The following is a 15,671-nucleotide window of genomic DNA, read 5'->3' as shown; positions in this document are numbered from 1 at the left end:
CATCAGTGTTTTGAATAGTAATCAAATGACGTACAATCAGGAATGGATCTTGGTGGTAGTTGTGTGAGATTATAAGTAAGAAGTGCTAGATGCTCCATGGAAAATGCTATGCTAGATATTTCATTTGATTTTTCAATACGTTATTGTGATAAGGTAGCTGTGTCAGTTTTAAGTCCAAGCCCTATTTCAATATGAGTTTTGATTATAGCCAATAAAACCATGCAAATTAATTTCAAATTTGAGTTAGGAGCAAGTGGGCACGAGTACCATAACTGGCACACTTTCCCTATTTATGTTCATTAAATATAAAAAAAAGGCGTTACAAAATTATCAAGGTCTCGACAAAGTAGAAATTGGTCCAATTTATTTGAGGAAAAAGATCAAGTCGGCTATCAAACTTATAGTGTACTTTTCCTAGAATAATTCTCACTTGAACTTCGATGAGTCAGTGCAGCTAAGGCTGCAACCAAGTGATAAAATTTCGGAGAATAATCGTGATTCGATTTAGAATCCTTCGGAAACTGTGGTTCGAAGCTCTACCTGTACTTATATGACCTCTTCCTCCTACACTTGTTTTCTGAACCACTGAGTTACACTGCATAGCCCAATACTGACACTTTTCCCTTGTCGTAACTTCACTCGTCCACTCATGCAAAATTCATTTCTTTTACTGATGTTTGCAAGAATACTACCCACACATCACCGCTCCGTAAAATCCACCACCATACAGGTGCAGCAAGAAAGCGGAATGCCAATGCAACTGCAGCACTGCACACAATCAAGAGGTTTCGTTAAATATGAACCTCCGGCTGCTAGCAGCAGTGGTAACAAGAGTTTTTTTTCATCCTGGCTATGACCTGTAAAAAGGAAAAGATGCAAACATCCATTTACCTTCCACCGACCTACACACCGGGCTACGGAAAACTGTGTTGCACCACACCACCGTGTATAGTTCTGCACAACTGGTCCGATTATTCACTTTCGGAAAACGATTCGTCTATTCCGGCCTCTGCTGCACTCACGAGTGATGTGGTGAGCATGCAAATGGGTGTTGGAATGGATCAGAATATTTTAAGGATATACATTTTTCAGGATACAGGAAGAACTATTCCTCTGGCCCCGAACCAGTCTAGTGCTCCCGGTAATTGTGTATGCAAAGAAATTGTGCCTTTTCATTTTACGGTATCAGTAGGAGGAACTCCACCTCTTGCACTGTCCTGCTGCAATAAATAATGCAGAGGAAAATTTATGATAGTTACTAAGTCATGGTGGGCTCGAAGGTTAACAAAATGTTCAGCAACATACATACTTGCTCTCTGAAGCCTATGTGTGATGCTGCTTGGAGAAAGAATTGTCGGATGTATCTAAGTGTTGAGAGCATCTTGTTCAAAAACTGTTAAACTGTAAGCTTAAACATTGTTCCTGATGATGCTGAGCCACTGGAACAAATTCTTGAGATACAACCTACCAACCAAGCTTATTCATAGGACATAATAGCATTAATTTGTAGAACCACTCCAACAATCGGAACGACAAAATAAGAATGCTTTACTTAATACCATCGTAACGAGCAGCAGCGGGATCCAAGTCGGTCAAATCCGGTATCAAAAATAAAACTTCCAAAGCTTACACGACAACTGGCCCTTTCCCAGACTAGGAAAAATGTTTGGCGTAAAAATGTAATCAAAAGAGAGCTAGAAGCAGAAGACATCCCGTGAAAACCGGTCGAAAGAAAAACAACCGAAACCGTCGCGGAAGATAGAAGAAAGTTTCAATTACTTTTCCATTTGGGGCTTCTTTTGTGGGGAAAGTGATTGTACCTTTTATATGGCGTAGGAAAGAGACTTAACTGAACATCACAAGCAAAAAGCAAAATGATAACACCAGAAATGTGAACAGTGAAGCACTAAGTTTATTTTTGCCAAGGGAAAGTATTACAAGCAAAATGGATTTGAGATGATTATGTAGGATTCATTAAACGGGGGACAACTCAGACACCTATGAAAGATTTGCCAACAAGCCAACAGGCCAAACGCTATTATGTCGAATGCTATTAAGCTGAATATGATTGGGCCGAATGGGTCATTAGGTATAATTAATCATTTAACGGGCATTGACATTTCTGTTAAACTGCATATGCTTTTTTTTTTTAATTTGCATGGACCAGAAAATCCTGAGTTTTTTTTTTGTTTTTTTTTTCGGATGTTTCCCAAAATTCATAGAAATTTTTCGGCTGCACATTCAAATTAAATATACAACCAATGTTTGATGATGTAAATTTACACGAGCATGTCAATTTATTGGTTTTATCGTTGATCTTTCGATGTTCTTCGATAAGTTTTTACATTGCATGGAATATTCAGACTTAAACTTTATGAAAATGCATTTCTACTTAGCTATCCTGTATGTTGTTTCCAATTGAACGGCATCTTCAAACAGTACTTTCACGTAATTATCTCTTTCACCCATGGTGGGTTTCGTACTTCCATTCTCAATTTCAATTATTTGCTTCCAAGTGCAACGACAAATGCGATCGAGGTACAGGCAAAAAACAATAACTTTTCAAACAATTACTTAAGCGTGATTACCTCTCACCCAGCATGCCTGGTTTCAATCCCAGTCGGCGCCGCCGGGATGTTCTAAGGCATAACATCTCTGATAAAGCCGTTGGTCCCTGGTTCCTTTGTTTGATGAGTCGATAGGTAGGATCCAGGTGTGGGAGCTGCCTCCCTGGCGTCGGTAGCATTGGTGCTCAGCACGGAAAACAAGATCGACGGAAAACAAGTAAATAAACTATCGACACCAAGAACTACAACTGCTGCTGCTTCTACGGCTAAAGCAAACTGAAATTATTTTTCGAAAGACTATGGAATTTTCCAGATGATTCTTTTGGAACTATCCACAGAATTCAATACCCTGTGTTTTTCCTTGGAATTTTTAGCAGAACTATCTAGAAATGGTTCTAAGAACTTTTTTGGAATATTCCCTCCCCTTGGCTAGTTTTTGCACCTTGCTGTTGGTGGGCGGGCTTAATTTCATGCTTTATAGTGGAGTGTTGGGGACGGTAGGTTTAGGGCCGGTGTTGCTGGCTCATGCCGCGATAGAATGGCGTCATGGACAGGCAATGGGGATTACTAAGCTTCCCCTCTCTGATAAACCACTGCATGAGAGAACCAAAGATCTAGTCCAGCAGTGATAGTATCACACTTGTTACTCCTTTGATTGAGAGCCACGTCGTTGTACGCTTACGTATAGGCACTGACGTTTGGTGTGATACTGGCGGGTTTTGCCGCAAATCACTCTTATTTTATTTATTTTTACGCAGATAGATTTATTTGGGTTTGCAAGGGAATTATACTATTGAAATATTTCAGAAAGTGCCCAACGGTGCTCCTTCTACTTGCGTGACAAACTTTCATTGTTGTTTTCATTGAAGTATTACTCAGGAAACAATGTTAAACATCATTTTTGTACATGGTATTGTAACTAATCTTATATGTGCTTCATTTTGATTTGCGATAAGTGTTTGAACTATGGCTCGGGATTTCTACTGTGGCGTACTTCTATTGTGACATACCCATACGTATTTTTATGGTGCGACATAGTGGAAGCGTGTGAGCATAGTTGGAGCATATACCCTATATAATTTAAAAATCAGCTAGGAAACTAACATCAAAGTGAAGCATTTTAGTCACATGAAGGTGTTACCTGGGTCGAACTAAGATATAATAAATAGGTATAGGCCAAAATCAAAAGTACTTGAAACACGTTTAATTTTAGATTACAAACACAAGTGCAGGTAAGGTGATACTCTAAGGAAGCCTTAGCATGGGGCTTCGGAGGCGCAGGTGTCGGCTTCCACGGAGCATACGGGTTTGTGGTTGCTACTCTCTGTTTGTAGTAGCACAGCAAACAAGGAGTGGCAATTTCAAGTTTGTGTGTTTTGTTGGGGCTGACATTTGTGCCTTTGAGGTTTCACGCTGAGGCTTCCTTAGAGTAGCATGGGTTATGATTGATTAGGTGAATTATAGTTTTTAATAATTTATTAAATTAGGCTAATGAGATATCAAAATCATCAAACGAACTTAAATAAGAAAATTTAGAAAGTCTAATAACATTAGGTAGATTAACAAAAGAATTACGATGCGGGGGGTCTGCTTAGGGAGGCAACTAACCATTAAAGTTGTAGAATAAATCCTCCTATTTAGTCTTGAACTTCAATAAGAAAACGCAACCAAACTAATAGCATTTAGCAAATTAACAAGGAGAGGAATAGTTTAGGAAATAAGTAAAAGGAGAGATATGTGACAATTAATAACTTTAAATTTTTGGAGGTATTATATTCCCCTGAGTTCGTTGTACTCGATTACTATATTATTCCCTCAATACGCGAAATCTCTTATATATGCGGTTAAAGCATTTGAGTTAACTTATTTCTTAGTGTTCAAGTACTTACATTTGTAAACAGCAGTCAATGTTAATCTATGAACTAAACCCTACATAAAATCGATCTTTCCTTATGTGGTATTGATGCATGGTTAACTTTTCGTGGCTGTCGGAATCAACGCGCCTACTACGCCAACGCGCCTAAACCAAAATTAATCAACTTGCCAACATAGGCTATCACATTTATTTTGGTGGCACTCTTTAAATGATAATAAGCCTTTTTCTCGCTTCGGTTGTCTCGCACGGCTTTCGGAATTCGCGCGGTTTTCGTAACTTACATAATTTAGATATTTCGTTCGAAAGGGATTTACTTATTCAATCGGTTTACTACGCGCACACGTCACAGCATTTTTTCTATAACTATCTTGAAACAATACATACGGAATCCAGTGTTCAAGCGGCCAACATAGGCTAGTCCTTCTGCTGTATTGTCAAAGATAGAAGCAAAATTTATTCAAATGGGTCAAGTCTTGAAAACTAAGCTGTCACGCAGCTCCAGCTTGATACCAAAAAAAAAGAAGAACTTTTTTGGAATATTCATTAGAAATTGATCAGGAATGCTTTTCACAATGGAATGAAATATTCACCAGAACATCCTAAAAATTCAACTCTGAACAACTCTCCTTAAAATTTGGCTGTCGCTTTTCTCACAGTCACCTTGGAACTCTTCCTAGATTTGACTTGATGTTCAAAAGAATGATTCCTAAATATCCTTGAAATTACTTTGGTATTTTCATCAAAATTCTCTTAAAAGTTTTTCAAAGTGCCGGTATCCTGAAAATCTAGTCTAGTCAAGGTAAAGAAATCTTTTCAAGGTCAAGAATATGTTTTTTTTTCTGGAAGGAGGACTAGGTTTAGTTTATCGGTTAACTTTAAAATAAATAGAGCAATTTTATAATGATTCACAGTCTGGTTTTTGAGAAATTTTAAGAGAAATATGAGAAATCTGCGCTTCATTCGAGAAGAATAGTGCCTCAGAACTTACTTGTGCCAGATTTTTTTAATCATTTCCCATTAAACTCTTCATAGGATTTCAATTGAATTTTCCCAAGATTTTCTTCAAAACCATCCCCGAATTTTCAAAGGGTTTTGTCATAAATGCCCTAGAATATGGATTTTAATGCATTGTCATTCAATGACAGCTCTTTAATTTACAAATTTTTGACTAACCATTGCAGACTCATGTAAAAGGGTAAGATTTTTTTAAAGAACGGATAGCATGGAGAGGTAAACTTCCACCTGACGCAATTCCTGTCTGGTCACGGTTGATGCAGGATGTACCTACATTGGTTCGGACACGCAAGTCCAGAATATGGGCATGTGGAAGAAACTCCGGAGCATGTGGTCTTCAACTGGCTTCGATTTTTTGCAGTGCGGTGGGAGTAGGGTGGTTCAAAATATCGTTTTTTTCTTACCAAGCTCAATCGATTCCAAATCAGGTCCTGATCGTACTTACAAAATTTTAGTTCATTTGGTTTCGATTTCACAAAATGTTTCTCGATTTTGTTCAAAAATCGGCTTGAATATCATAAAAACTGTTGAATATTTTACTCAGTATATGAGTATACATCTAAACTGAGAGAAGTTAAATCGAGTCGTAATCTAGATTCTGATCATTTGGTTGAGATCATACTGCACTGACCATTTGAATTACTATGGGAAAAGTAAAATTTTTGTTCTCAAGGTCCTAGCCTTTCGGCATAATGATGTTCGGGTAAGTTTGCTATTTATTCATATAGGAAATTTTCTCAGCTACAATTTTGATCAAAACCACATTTCAATTGAATGAATTTGTTATTATTTAATTATAAAGATGATATTCTTGTAATACGCTCCATCAACTGCTCAGCAAGCAGCATTGGTGGGCTTGGCGCAAATACTTTCGACAGACATCATTGTGCAAGATACAGTGTTGCCCTGAAAGTATCCGATTAATCAGGTCAGAAAGATATTGACTTCAAACTCAATTAACTAATTACCTTGAAGTTCAATCATAAAGAGATCTCCAGCAAAGTGGCAGCTGATAATAATTCAAATAAGCTCAGATGGCAAGCTTATCCGGTCATCATTATGGAAAAAGGCTAGGAGGATGGAAATAAAAAACACACTTCCCATAGTAATTCTTAAATAAACTTCAAAGGGCCAGTGCAGTATAGGATCGTAACGATATGAGCTAAAATTTTGCGATCAGGACCTGATTTAGAATCGATTTACCTTTTCTCAGTATAGATGTATAGTTAGTCATAAACTTAGCAAAATATTAATCAATTTTCCTGAAATTTTAGTCGATATTTGAGGAGAATCGAGGATCATTTTATTTATCCACTGAGTAGCCCCATGTTTTGTAGTTTTGAGTCGACCTTGAATTAATTCTGATTTACTCTCATTGGCCACATAGCGTTTAGCGTAAATCAATGAATCATGATAGATGATTCGTATGTTTCGGAATAAGTTTATTTTTATCAACCAAGATTTTCCGTATGAAATTTTGGGGCAGAAATTCAAAATTAACTAGCAAAATTAACCAATCTTTTTGTAGCACTCTTGTGAGCCGAACTTTATAAATTTATTATCACCTTAAAGTAATTGGATCCCTCCCGGTTGCAACTTTCATGCCTATCAATTTCCATCGCCGAGGTAGAAAATTTGACACCTTCGTCACTGGATTATTTACCGATGTGTGAAACTTTGGCAAAGTTTGTTATAACCAACACCTCTCCCCGCAACTTCACCCAAGAGTCACTATCCACATCTAGCTTAGCAGGACCCTACGCCGCTCCCGGAGAGATTATGTCAAGCTGCCAAGGCAAAGGCTCCTGAATGGTTGATAAATTATTTCGCATCGAATCAAAATTTCACAACCATCCTCTGTTACGCAAAACCTCTATCTAATTATGTGATGATGAGTAGGTGTCTGTGTACGTGTTTGAGTGTATATATTTCAGAGTATCTGACGAAATTAATTCAATATTCTAGTGCAGTGGACCCTTCCGAACCACCTCCGTCCTGAAACTATGAATAATGACGGGTTGGGGACCGTATCTGTCCGAAGCACATGTGTCCCGCATTTTGCCTACCTGCACGGACGGAGGTTCCAGCGAAGTATCTCAATGAAATTTTAAACAACTTGTTTAACAAAGATTTATCGCATATGTATGGGAACGGGGGAGGACGCACGTATGAAAGCACAAAGTGGAGTCAGGACCCCTTTCCTCGACCGATAGCACAAAGAAGAACCATGTGGTCGCACCTTATACTTACGCCTCGGAATATGGCTGAATAAATGATGAGCATATTACACTGGTAGAAATTAATGACTCACTACATATATGCAACATCTGCCCAATTTCCCACGTCACTGATGCTTCCGATGTTCGTCGGGCCACGGAAGATGTGAGAATTTGCCATGTTGCTTGTTTTATGCATGTTTTTGTGTAGCATAGTTTTACGACTAAGCTAAGCACATTTTACTCCGGCTAGAGTTAAGTGGTTCGATATGCATGCATATTTAGCTTCCCTTTAGCTGTGGAAATATTAGAGTTCGGGATCACAAATATAGGTGGCCCAAATAAGTAGAGCAAAAACAAAAGGATTAACTTTGCATCGGAAAGATATTTTTTATTGGTTCTTTCTGGGCTTTGTTACTAATACATTGAAGTATAACAGGTAACACTTACAGTTCAATTAAATCCCCGTAAGCATTTATGATTAACTTGAGCCTTCTAGGAAAGGCATTGCAAGCGGCACGTACCTCAGGAATTTGAAAATTTCATTCTGGAATTTAGAATTTGTCAGTCTTCATTAGTTCGGTGTGTTTAAACCATAACACATGGGATAGGTCCATAGATTCGCATCCGGCAAAGAAGCTGATCGCAATTTATAAGGGATAAAATCCGGAAAATACTAGTTTGAACTCGACACGATGTTTTTCATAAATCAAATTATAAGTCATTACATAGTTTACCCATTTCTGGATCAATTTTGATCAAACTGGCGATACTATCCAATTTTAAGTACTTTCAAACGCTGCACTCAAAAAATTGCTTCAGTAATTCGGGCCTACCCTGTACTTGTTCGAGTGGGGTTGGAAGTAGGCACCATAACTGATTCCCAATATTGCCCAATAAATGTTGTGTATTGAAGTCATTCAAATTGAAAACTGCTGAACAATTTGAAAAATCGACCAACACTCGCTTCACCACTCCAGCACTTTGAAATTCGCTTGGCATTGACTAATTAATTTAATTTCATTCCCCGCTTCAGTGACAATGCCTAATCTGGAAGCAACTTTTCCGTCTCACAGTTTTCCTGTGCTTTTCAGCGGTGTTTTGTTGTGCTGTTACTTCACTAAAAGCAGATGGTTGAGTGTTCTGAAATATCCTTTGAGGAATATAAAATCAGGAGTTTTGATTCAAATAATTTCAACGCTATGGAATTTGATTGATCAAATATTAAAGCTATTTCGCCATATAAAAAAAATCCATCTTTCCGCATTTCCCATTATCCCCTGCAAGGGCGATAAGCCAAAAGGGCGAATTCTTTGAGTTTCTGCTTCGCAACTTTTCCACGACATTCATTTTTTGACATTTAATCCATGGGTGTTGCTAGAGGGGGCAGAGAGATACATTTTCAACATTTTAATGATAGCATTTGTGGGGGGAGAGTGGTATCAGAAGTTGTGACCGGTCATGTACCTATAAGGTATTGCAAAATATGCTACGGGTGGGGAGGGGGGTGGGGGTTTTAATTTGATCAATAATTTGGTTGCTTGAAAGTGGAATATAGCAATGATAATTTCGAATTCCAGGAATTGGTTTCACTTTCTTAAAAATCGGATCAAATTCCTCGTCAGCCTTTTTGTATTCCTACGTAAAAACATAACAAAATGACATTTTTGTTTGAAGATCCTCTTTGCGACTATTTGCCCAGTCATACGGTTGTTTAGGGTTCGTTATAGGGTGCTCGTGTTGCTTAGCTAAACTTGCTCTGGCTGCCAGTCTCTTAAGGGTACCTCCAATCGTATGTTTGTAGTGGTTGTGCCAACAATACCACTAATCTCACTGAAAAATAGTAACCAGTTGATCGAAAGCAAATTTTCTCACTTTTAATTTGGCATTAAAATAATCGATATTGCTTATTTATAGCCAGAGATATTTGTATTTAAGTAAACCAATTTTATTAAGTGACATTTCTAGAAAACTAGTCTACTGAGATTTTTTCTGACTACATTTTTGGATTCAGCTCACGATTTAACATGGGAAATGACCATCAGCGTACAAAGTTCAAATATGGTGTAGTTTAGTGAAATTTAATTACCAACAACTTCTTTTCAGCTGTCATTTTAATCATATCAATAGTTTTCATGTTATGATTTTTGGAAATAAAAAATTAATCCATTTTTTGATACGCCCATTTTGATTAGGAGCATTTAGGCTGACACTACATCCATTTCTCTTATATGAGTGATGTTTCAATCAAATCGGAAGCACTCATGTCCAACCGGTTTGCATTTTGGGCTGGAAATGCTCATAGGTTTCGTTGTCCATGAGAAGGCTTCGTCTGTACTTTGTCAGAACCCGGTCTTACAACTTCCGGGCGCATGTTCTGGTCACTAGATTCTGCTTCATCGTCCTGTTCGGTTGCTTGGAGGCACGGAATGAACGTGCTCGCAGGCGAATTCTCCGGACAGGAAAGCGACAGCATAGAAATCATCCAAGTGAAATGACCTCCCTGGAAGGATTCAATCATGATTTCGTCCCGGTTGGGGACTTTTCCTGCGAATGTCAACACGTTCCACTACACCGTCAGTAGCACTTTACTTTCATACCGATTCCTACTATTACTACTATTACTGTTGATAATTAAAGTTAGAGGCAGATGAGGATAATACGATAATTACGAGGTAATTTATCCGAGAGTTTCATGTCAATTCTAGAAGAATTGAGGAAAATATTCCAAGAAAATTAAAGCTAATTACGTAGACAGCTTTAAGCAAGATCTTGTGAGAATCATTAAGAATTCAATGATAATTGCAGAGGATTTTCGGAATTCCTGGAGCGACATGGAGAAAATGTTAAGGAAATACCAGAGCAAATTCTTACATGAACTATGATCATGCTGTAGGATGATTAAAATTGAATTCTTGAGAAAACTCCAAGGAAAAATTGCGAAGAGTTTCGACAGTATTATGGTACCTAATACAATTCAATTCAATAATGTCGATTGTTATGTGGAGTTCCTATGTGAATTTATATGCAGGAAATTTTTTTTGGATGTTGGATGCTAACCAACCAGCCGGGCTCTTTTCCAACTTGTGAGATCTAAACCTTTGAAAATTGTTCTGGACATTGAAATAATTAAAAGAAAATACTTATTCCTTAAGAAACCACCAATTGCTGATAGTATCTACAATAAGGAATAAATAAAATTTCTTATTACTGAAGAAATAATTGGATGCAGAAGCTTCTATAATTGTGGGAAATACAAAATTTTCTTTTAGTTTCTGAGATAACCAAAAGCATCCGCAATCTATAACATCCAAGAAATCACGAATTCCAAATTGGTCCTGTGACTTTATTTAATTTTCATGATTTGCCAAGGGTATAGTTAATCCCCACTACGCCACTGATGCCTAACAGCTGATGAATACAAAACTTTAAGAGTCTAACGTCGATAAGAAGTAAAACGTAATAATATCAAATTATTGTAACATGGTGCTGCAATATCCAAAGGTTTAGATTTATGTCTGTTTTAACTAAAATGATGGTGATTTTCTGTTTTCACAGTTGTTTCCCAAATGACTTTTAGATTTCCACTAATTGGTAAATCTACTCTACATCTAACTTGGGTGAAAGAGGATCTGTGTAAAAAACTATGTATGGTTGTCAAAATGCACCCGACAAATTTAGTATAATCATCTCGTTCCATTTTCATTTGATCCCAGAAAAATTAAAATTTAATATAAACCGTTCCAGCTAATGAAAGATCAGCGTATCCCGAAATGTTTTCCTTTCAATAATCTTTCCACTTTCCCTTCCTTTTTTCTTATTTTCAGGTGCGCACCTTATTCGTCAGTGGACTGCCGATGGATGCAAAGCCCAGGGAATTGTACCTGCTGTTCAGAGCCTACGAGGGCTACGAAGGATCGCTGCTGAAGGTTACCAGCAAAAACGGCAAGACAGCATCGGTAAGTACAAGGCGATTCCATCATCGGCGCCCTCCCCCTCCAAGCCGACACAACGTCCAAGCACTCACACACGCACGTTATCAGATACCGTAGCCGGACGGCGGCGCCTAGAATTAAGGATAATTGGATTAAAAGTGATGGAAAAATCTATTGAATATTTTCTTTTTGCAGCCAGTGGGCTTTGTCACGTTCAGCACACGTTCCGGCGCCGAGGCGGCCAAACAGGATCTGCAGGTAATTTCATTGCTATAGCACTTTCCTTCTTCTGCTATCTTTCGTAAGCTCCAAATTTTAGATACCAGACTAAACGTGCCCCCTAGTATTCCTTGGTTTTTTGTACTTTTTGTATTTTATTGTATCGGTTGGTTGTATCCCATAGGCAGTGCACTCACCAACTTAAAACTAATTCCTAGGATGTTTTTTTCGCGGTGAAATTAAAGCCAGAAGTTTTTTTTTTTTTTATTCAATTGATCAAGTCTCTGCAACCTCTTAGGAAAGCAAACCGTTTCAAAGTACAATCCTGAACACTTAGTGGTAGCACCTCAAGCAAGGCGAGTTTGGAACACTCTCAAGCGACTGAATTCACTCGAAAAACACTCCTTTTGCTCACACCTTTCTCTCTTCACTTCACACCCGGAAGTTAACCACTCAATCAATCAAAAACAAATTGTTTCACAGCGTGCAAACAGATCCAAAATTCATCACTACCCTCCGCGAATGACAACCTCGTATCAAATCATGTCACCCAAGATGGTCTCGTTTCTGCATTTCTTTTGTACATTTATTTTCTTGTGTTCGGTTTTCCAAATTTGAATTTTGTTCTTGTTTCCTTTGTTTATTTCAACCTATGAAACAACCGGTTATTTATACTTTCATGAATTGGGAACTAGTAACCATAATTGTTTTCGTTTTTTCCCTGTAACATTGAGTTCCATCTGTTTGAAAAGCCTACATTTCCACTAACCTATAGCTACAAAAAAAATGTTTCACAAAAACAAAATTCAAATTATAGATTAACAAAAGCAACAATATCCAAAATAGCAACATTCAAAAAAGGGAGATAAAGCCATTATGCACCATTTTCACACTGTTTTATTTATTCTACTACCTATACCTTGCTCAATTTTTATATTACAAAACAAATCAATTAACGACCTAAAGCAAAACTTCTACGATCATGTCTAAACAAAAACCAACAACTCGGAAAAAGTATTTTGATTTTTGAGCGTTGATAGAAGGATCTGAACAATACGAACCCACATGAAATTAGAGCTTAAGGTGGGGAAATAACACGGAACATCAATTAATACGACGCTGAAACAAAAATGTTAAGTGAATGCAATTATTCAGCTCTTCAACGGGTGCAATGCATGGGCTGACACACGAAGAAGGGAAGATTCTTTGAACCATAATGGGATACGGATCTAAGTGAGCGAATTTTAACTTAGTTTAATTCAGATGTACATTTGATATGGCTGCGAAATTAGCTCCAGGGTAGGTTTAACATGGTTTAGCAGCTTAGTGAGATATGGGAAGCTTCAAGGGTATATCCGGAGGTTCAGGAAGGTGGTTTCAAGTGGCAGCATTAGTGAACTACTGGGACCTTTGTGAAAAAAATCACTTGAGTTTCTAATGAGTTTTGTGAACTGCCGAGTTTTAAGGCCCACGCATATTAGATCCGGATCGGACGCGTTGCGGCAAAGTGACAGCTAAATCTACTGTCTAGCTGTCAAATTTACGTCAACACAACGCAAACGTATCTAATGTGGGTGGCCCTTTACAGTGAGCCTGGTCTACATGTTGTTGTTTAACTCTTGTAAATAATCAGAGCTCTCAAAGTATGATTTAATTTTTATAGCTTGATATTTTTAAGATGCTTCCCCGCAAACAAATTAGCGGCGCCGGTGGTGTATTGGTAAGCGTGATTGCCTCTCACCCCAAAGGACCTGGGTTCAAACCCAGTCAGCGTCGCCAAAATTTTCTGAGGAAGTAAAACCGTTGGTTCCCGGTCCATGAATTGATGGTGTCTGATGGACGGTCCAGGTGTGGGGGCTGCCTTCCTGGCGTCGAAAGCATTGGTACTCAGTAAGAAAAACAAAATCGAAGAAAAAGAAGATCGAGGGAAATCGAGATCGAAGGAAAACAAATCAATTAAAAAAAACCAACAAATTAAGCTACAGATTAGGTTAGGCTAGAAAAAATACTTGTTTAACCCAACATTTAGTTGCATAAGCTGTACTGCAGTTAAAATTACACAGTGTCACGAATGATAAAACTAGAATGAACTTTTTAAGTGACCTATTGTAGATTGTTAGTCTAGTCCAGTACACCAAGAAATCACATTTGGAATTGTTCGAACAGCCCCTAAAAAACGATTTTGGGTTAGCAATCGCATACCATCAAGAGCAACTCAATCATTTCTCAACCAATTTTAATTATAAAACGGTTTTGGAAAGAAAAAAATCAGAACTTGTAATATATGTACACATTTATGGTGATTTTTCTAAAATTTTTTTTTTTTTAATTAAATTTTATCGCATTTTAAATCGCATTTTTTATAACTTTAGATGCTATTAAGGTGACATAATAAACATCATCTTCTTCTTCATCACGACTTGCTCTGAGGCTTTGCTCAAAATTTGAGCCAAATTGGTCAACATTTACCCATTTGAAGCTATTTTTATTATAGTCACTTTAACTTGGGTGACTTATCCGGGGTTGAAATTTGAACTCGTGGCTCTGGCGTGAGAGGTATGGATGTTATCAACTAATTATTTGAAGCTTCTTCTTCTTCTTCTTCTTTGATTTATTTGAAACTATTTTTTTCGAGTTGAAGGTTAAAATGTTGTAGCTTCAAATAGGTAAATGTTGACCGATTTGGCTCAAATTTTGAGGAAAGCCTCAGAGCAATTCGTGATGAAGAAGAAGATCATGTTTATCATGTCACCTTAATAGCATCTAAAGTTATAAAAAATGCGATTTAAAATGTGATAAAATTTAATTAAAAAAAAAAAATTTAGTAAAGGGGAGGGTCATGCTTTGGGCATCCGAATGGCGTCTAAATTTGAAAAATGCGATTTGTTTGTACAAAAATCATATTTAACTGCAAAAATCTCAATTAACTAGTTCAGTAAAATCACGATAAATATGTGTATATTTCAAAAATTCTTCCTTTTTTTGCTTTCCTAAAATGTTTAAAATTCAAAAATCGGCTTAAAAAATTTTGAGTTACTCTTGATGTGGTCACTTACCCAAATTTAATAACTTTTTATTTTGGGTGTGTTAGAACAATTTCAAATGTGATTTCATGGTGTTCTCGACTAGACTAACATACTACAATAGGTCACTTGATAAGTTTTGTTGTTGTGTAACACTGTGTTATCGAAGCTACCATTTTGAATTAGCGAATTATCTGTTCTCGAAGCTAAGTTTCCGGTTAGCTGTGTGGTTCCTAACCCGGTTCCAAGGAAGCACAGTGGTCCAAACGGCGTAAAACGTGATCGCTCGGAATTACTCAAAAACCTTTAATTTTAGGCATATAGTGTCTTGGGAGAAGTTTCTAGTGCAAAGTTTAGCAGAGTTAAAAGAAAAACGAGTGCTTCTGGCTTGATGGTTGAAAATTGAATGATGGCTTATTACGTCTAAACAACTTAGGTAACTAAGAATAGCTAAGCGACTATTCTTAGTTACCTAAGTTGTTTAGACGTAATAAACCATCGTAGTCGCGGGTTACTACACATCACTCCTCCCTATTCCGCGACGCCTACGAAGCGACAAAACTTCTGCTGGTTCCGCGTCGTCATCGGTTTGGTGAACCCATCTGCCGGTTGGTTTGAAGTGAAGGTGTAATCAAGATTAACCACTCCGTTCCTTAAACTCTGGTGCACGAAATGATAGCGTGCTTATTACGGATATTATAGGATCCATTGTTTGCGATGCTGATTGCTGAATGGGTGTCGCATAACATCGGAACCGGTTCACAGTTGACGAATTCTGACCGCAGGTTGCTCCACCACATGGCTTCTTGAATGCATTGTGA

At 37.6% G+C, this 15,671-nt stretch overlaps 1 protein-coding gene across 1 annotated transcript in view; it reads left to right on the top strand.

The window, feature by feature from the left end:
• Positions 1-15,671, top strand: part of LOC135708922 (protein couch potato-like) — a 409,839-nt gene that overhangs the window by 371,227 nt on the left and 22,941 nt on the right. Inside the window, exons 4-5 of the mRNA XM_065231102.1 lie at positions 11,501-11,632; positions 11,804-11,866. Of these exons, the coding sequence (XP_065087174.1) occupies positions 11,501-11,632; positions 11,804-11,866 (195 nt within the window). The remainder of the gene's footprint in view (positions 1-11,500; positions 11,633-11,803; positions 11,867-15,671) is intronic.

The sequence above is a fragment of the Ochlerotatus camptorhynchus genome, unplaced genomic scaffold (assembly GCF_037179485.1).
Source record: "Ochlerotatus camptorhynchus isolate MF236.1 unplaced genomic scaffold, CSIRO-AGI_Acam_v1.1 ptg000342l, whole genome shotgun sequence".
In the NCBI taxonomy this organism is placed as follows: domain Eukaryota; kingdom Metazoa; phylum Arthropoda; class Insecta; order Diptera; family Culicidae; genus Ochlerotatus; species Ochlerotatus camptorhynchus.
Note: the sequence above shows the minus strand (reverse complement) of the source record. Positions and strands in the feature narration are given on the sequence as shown.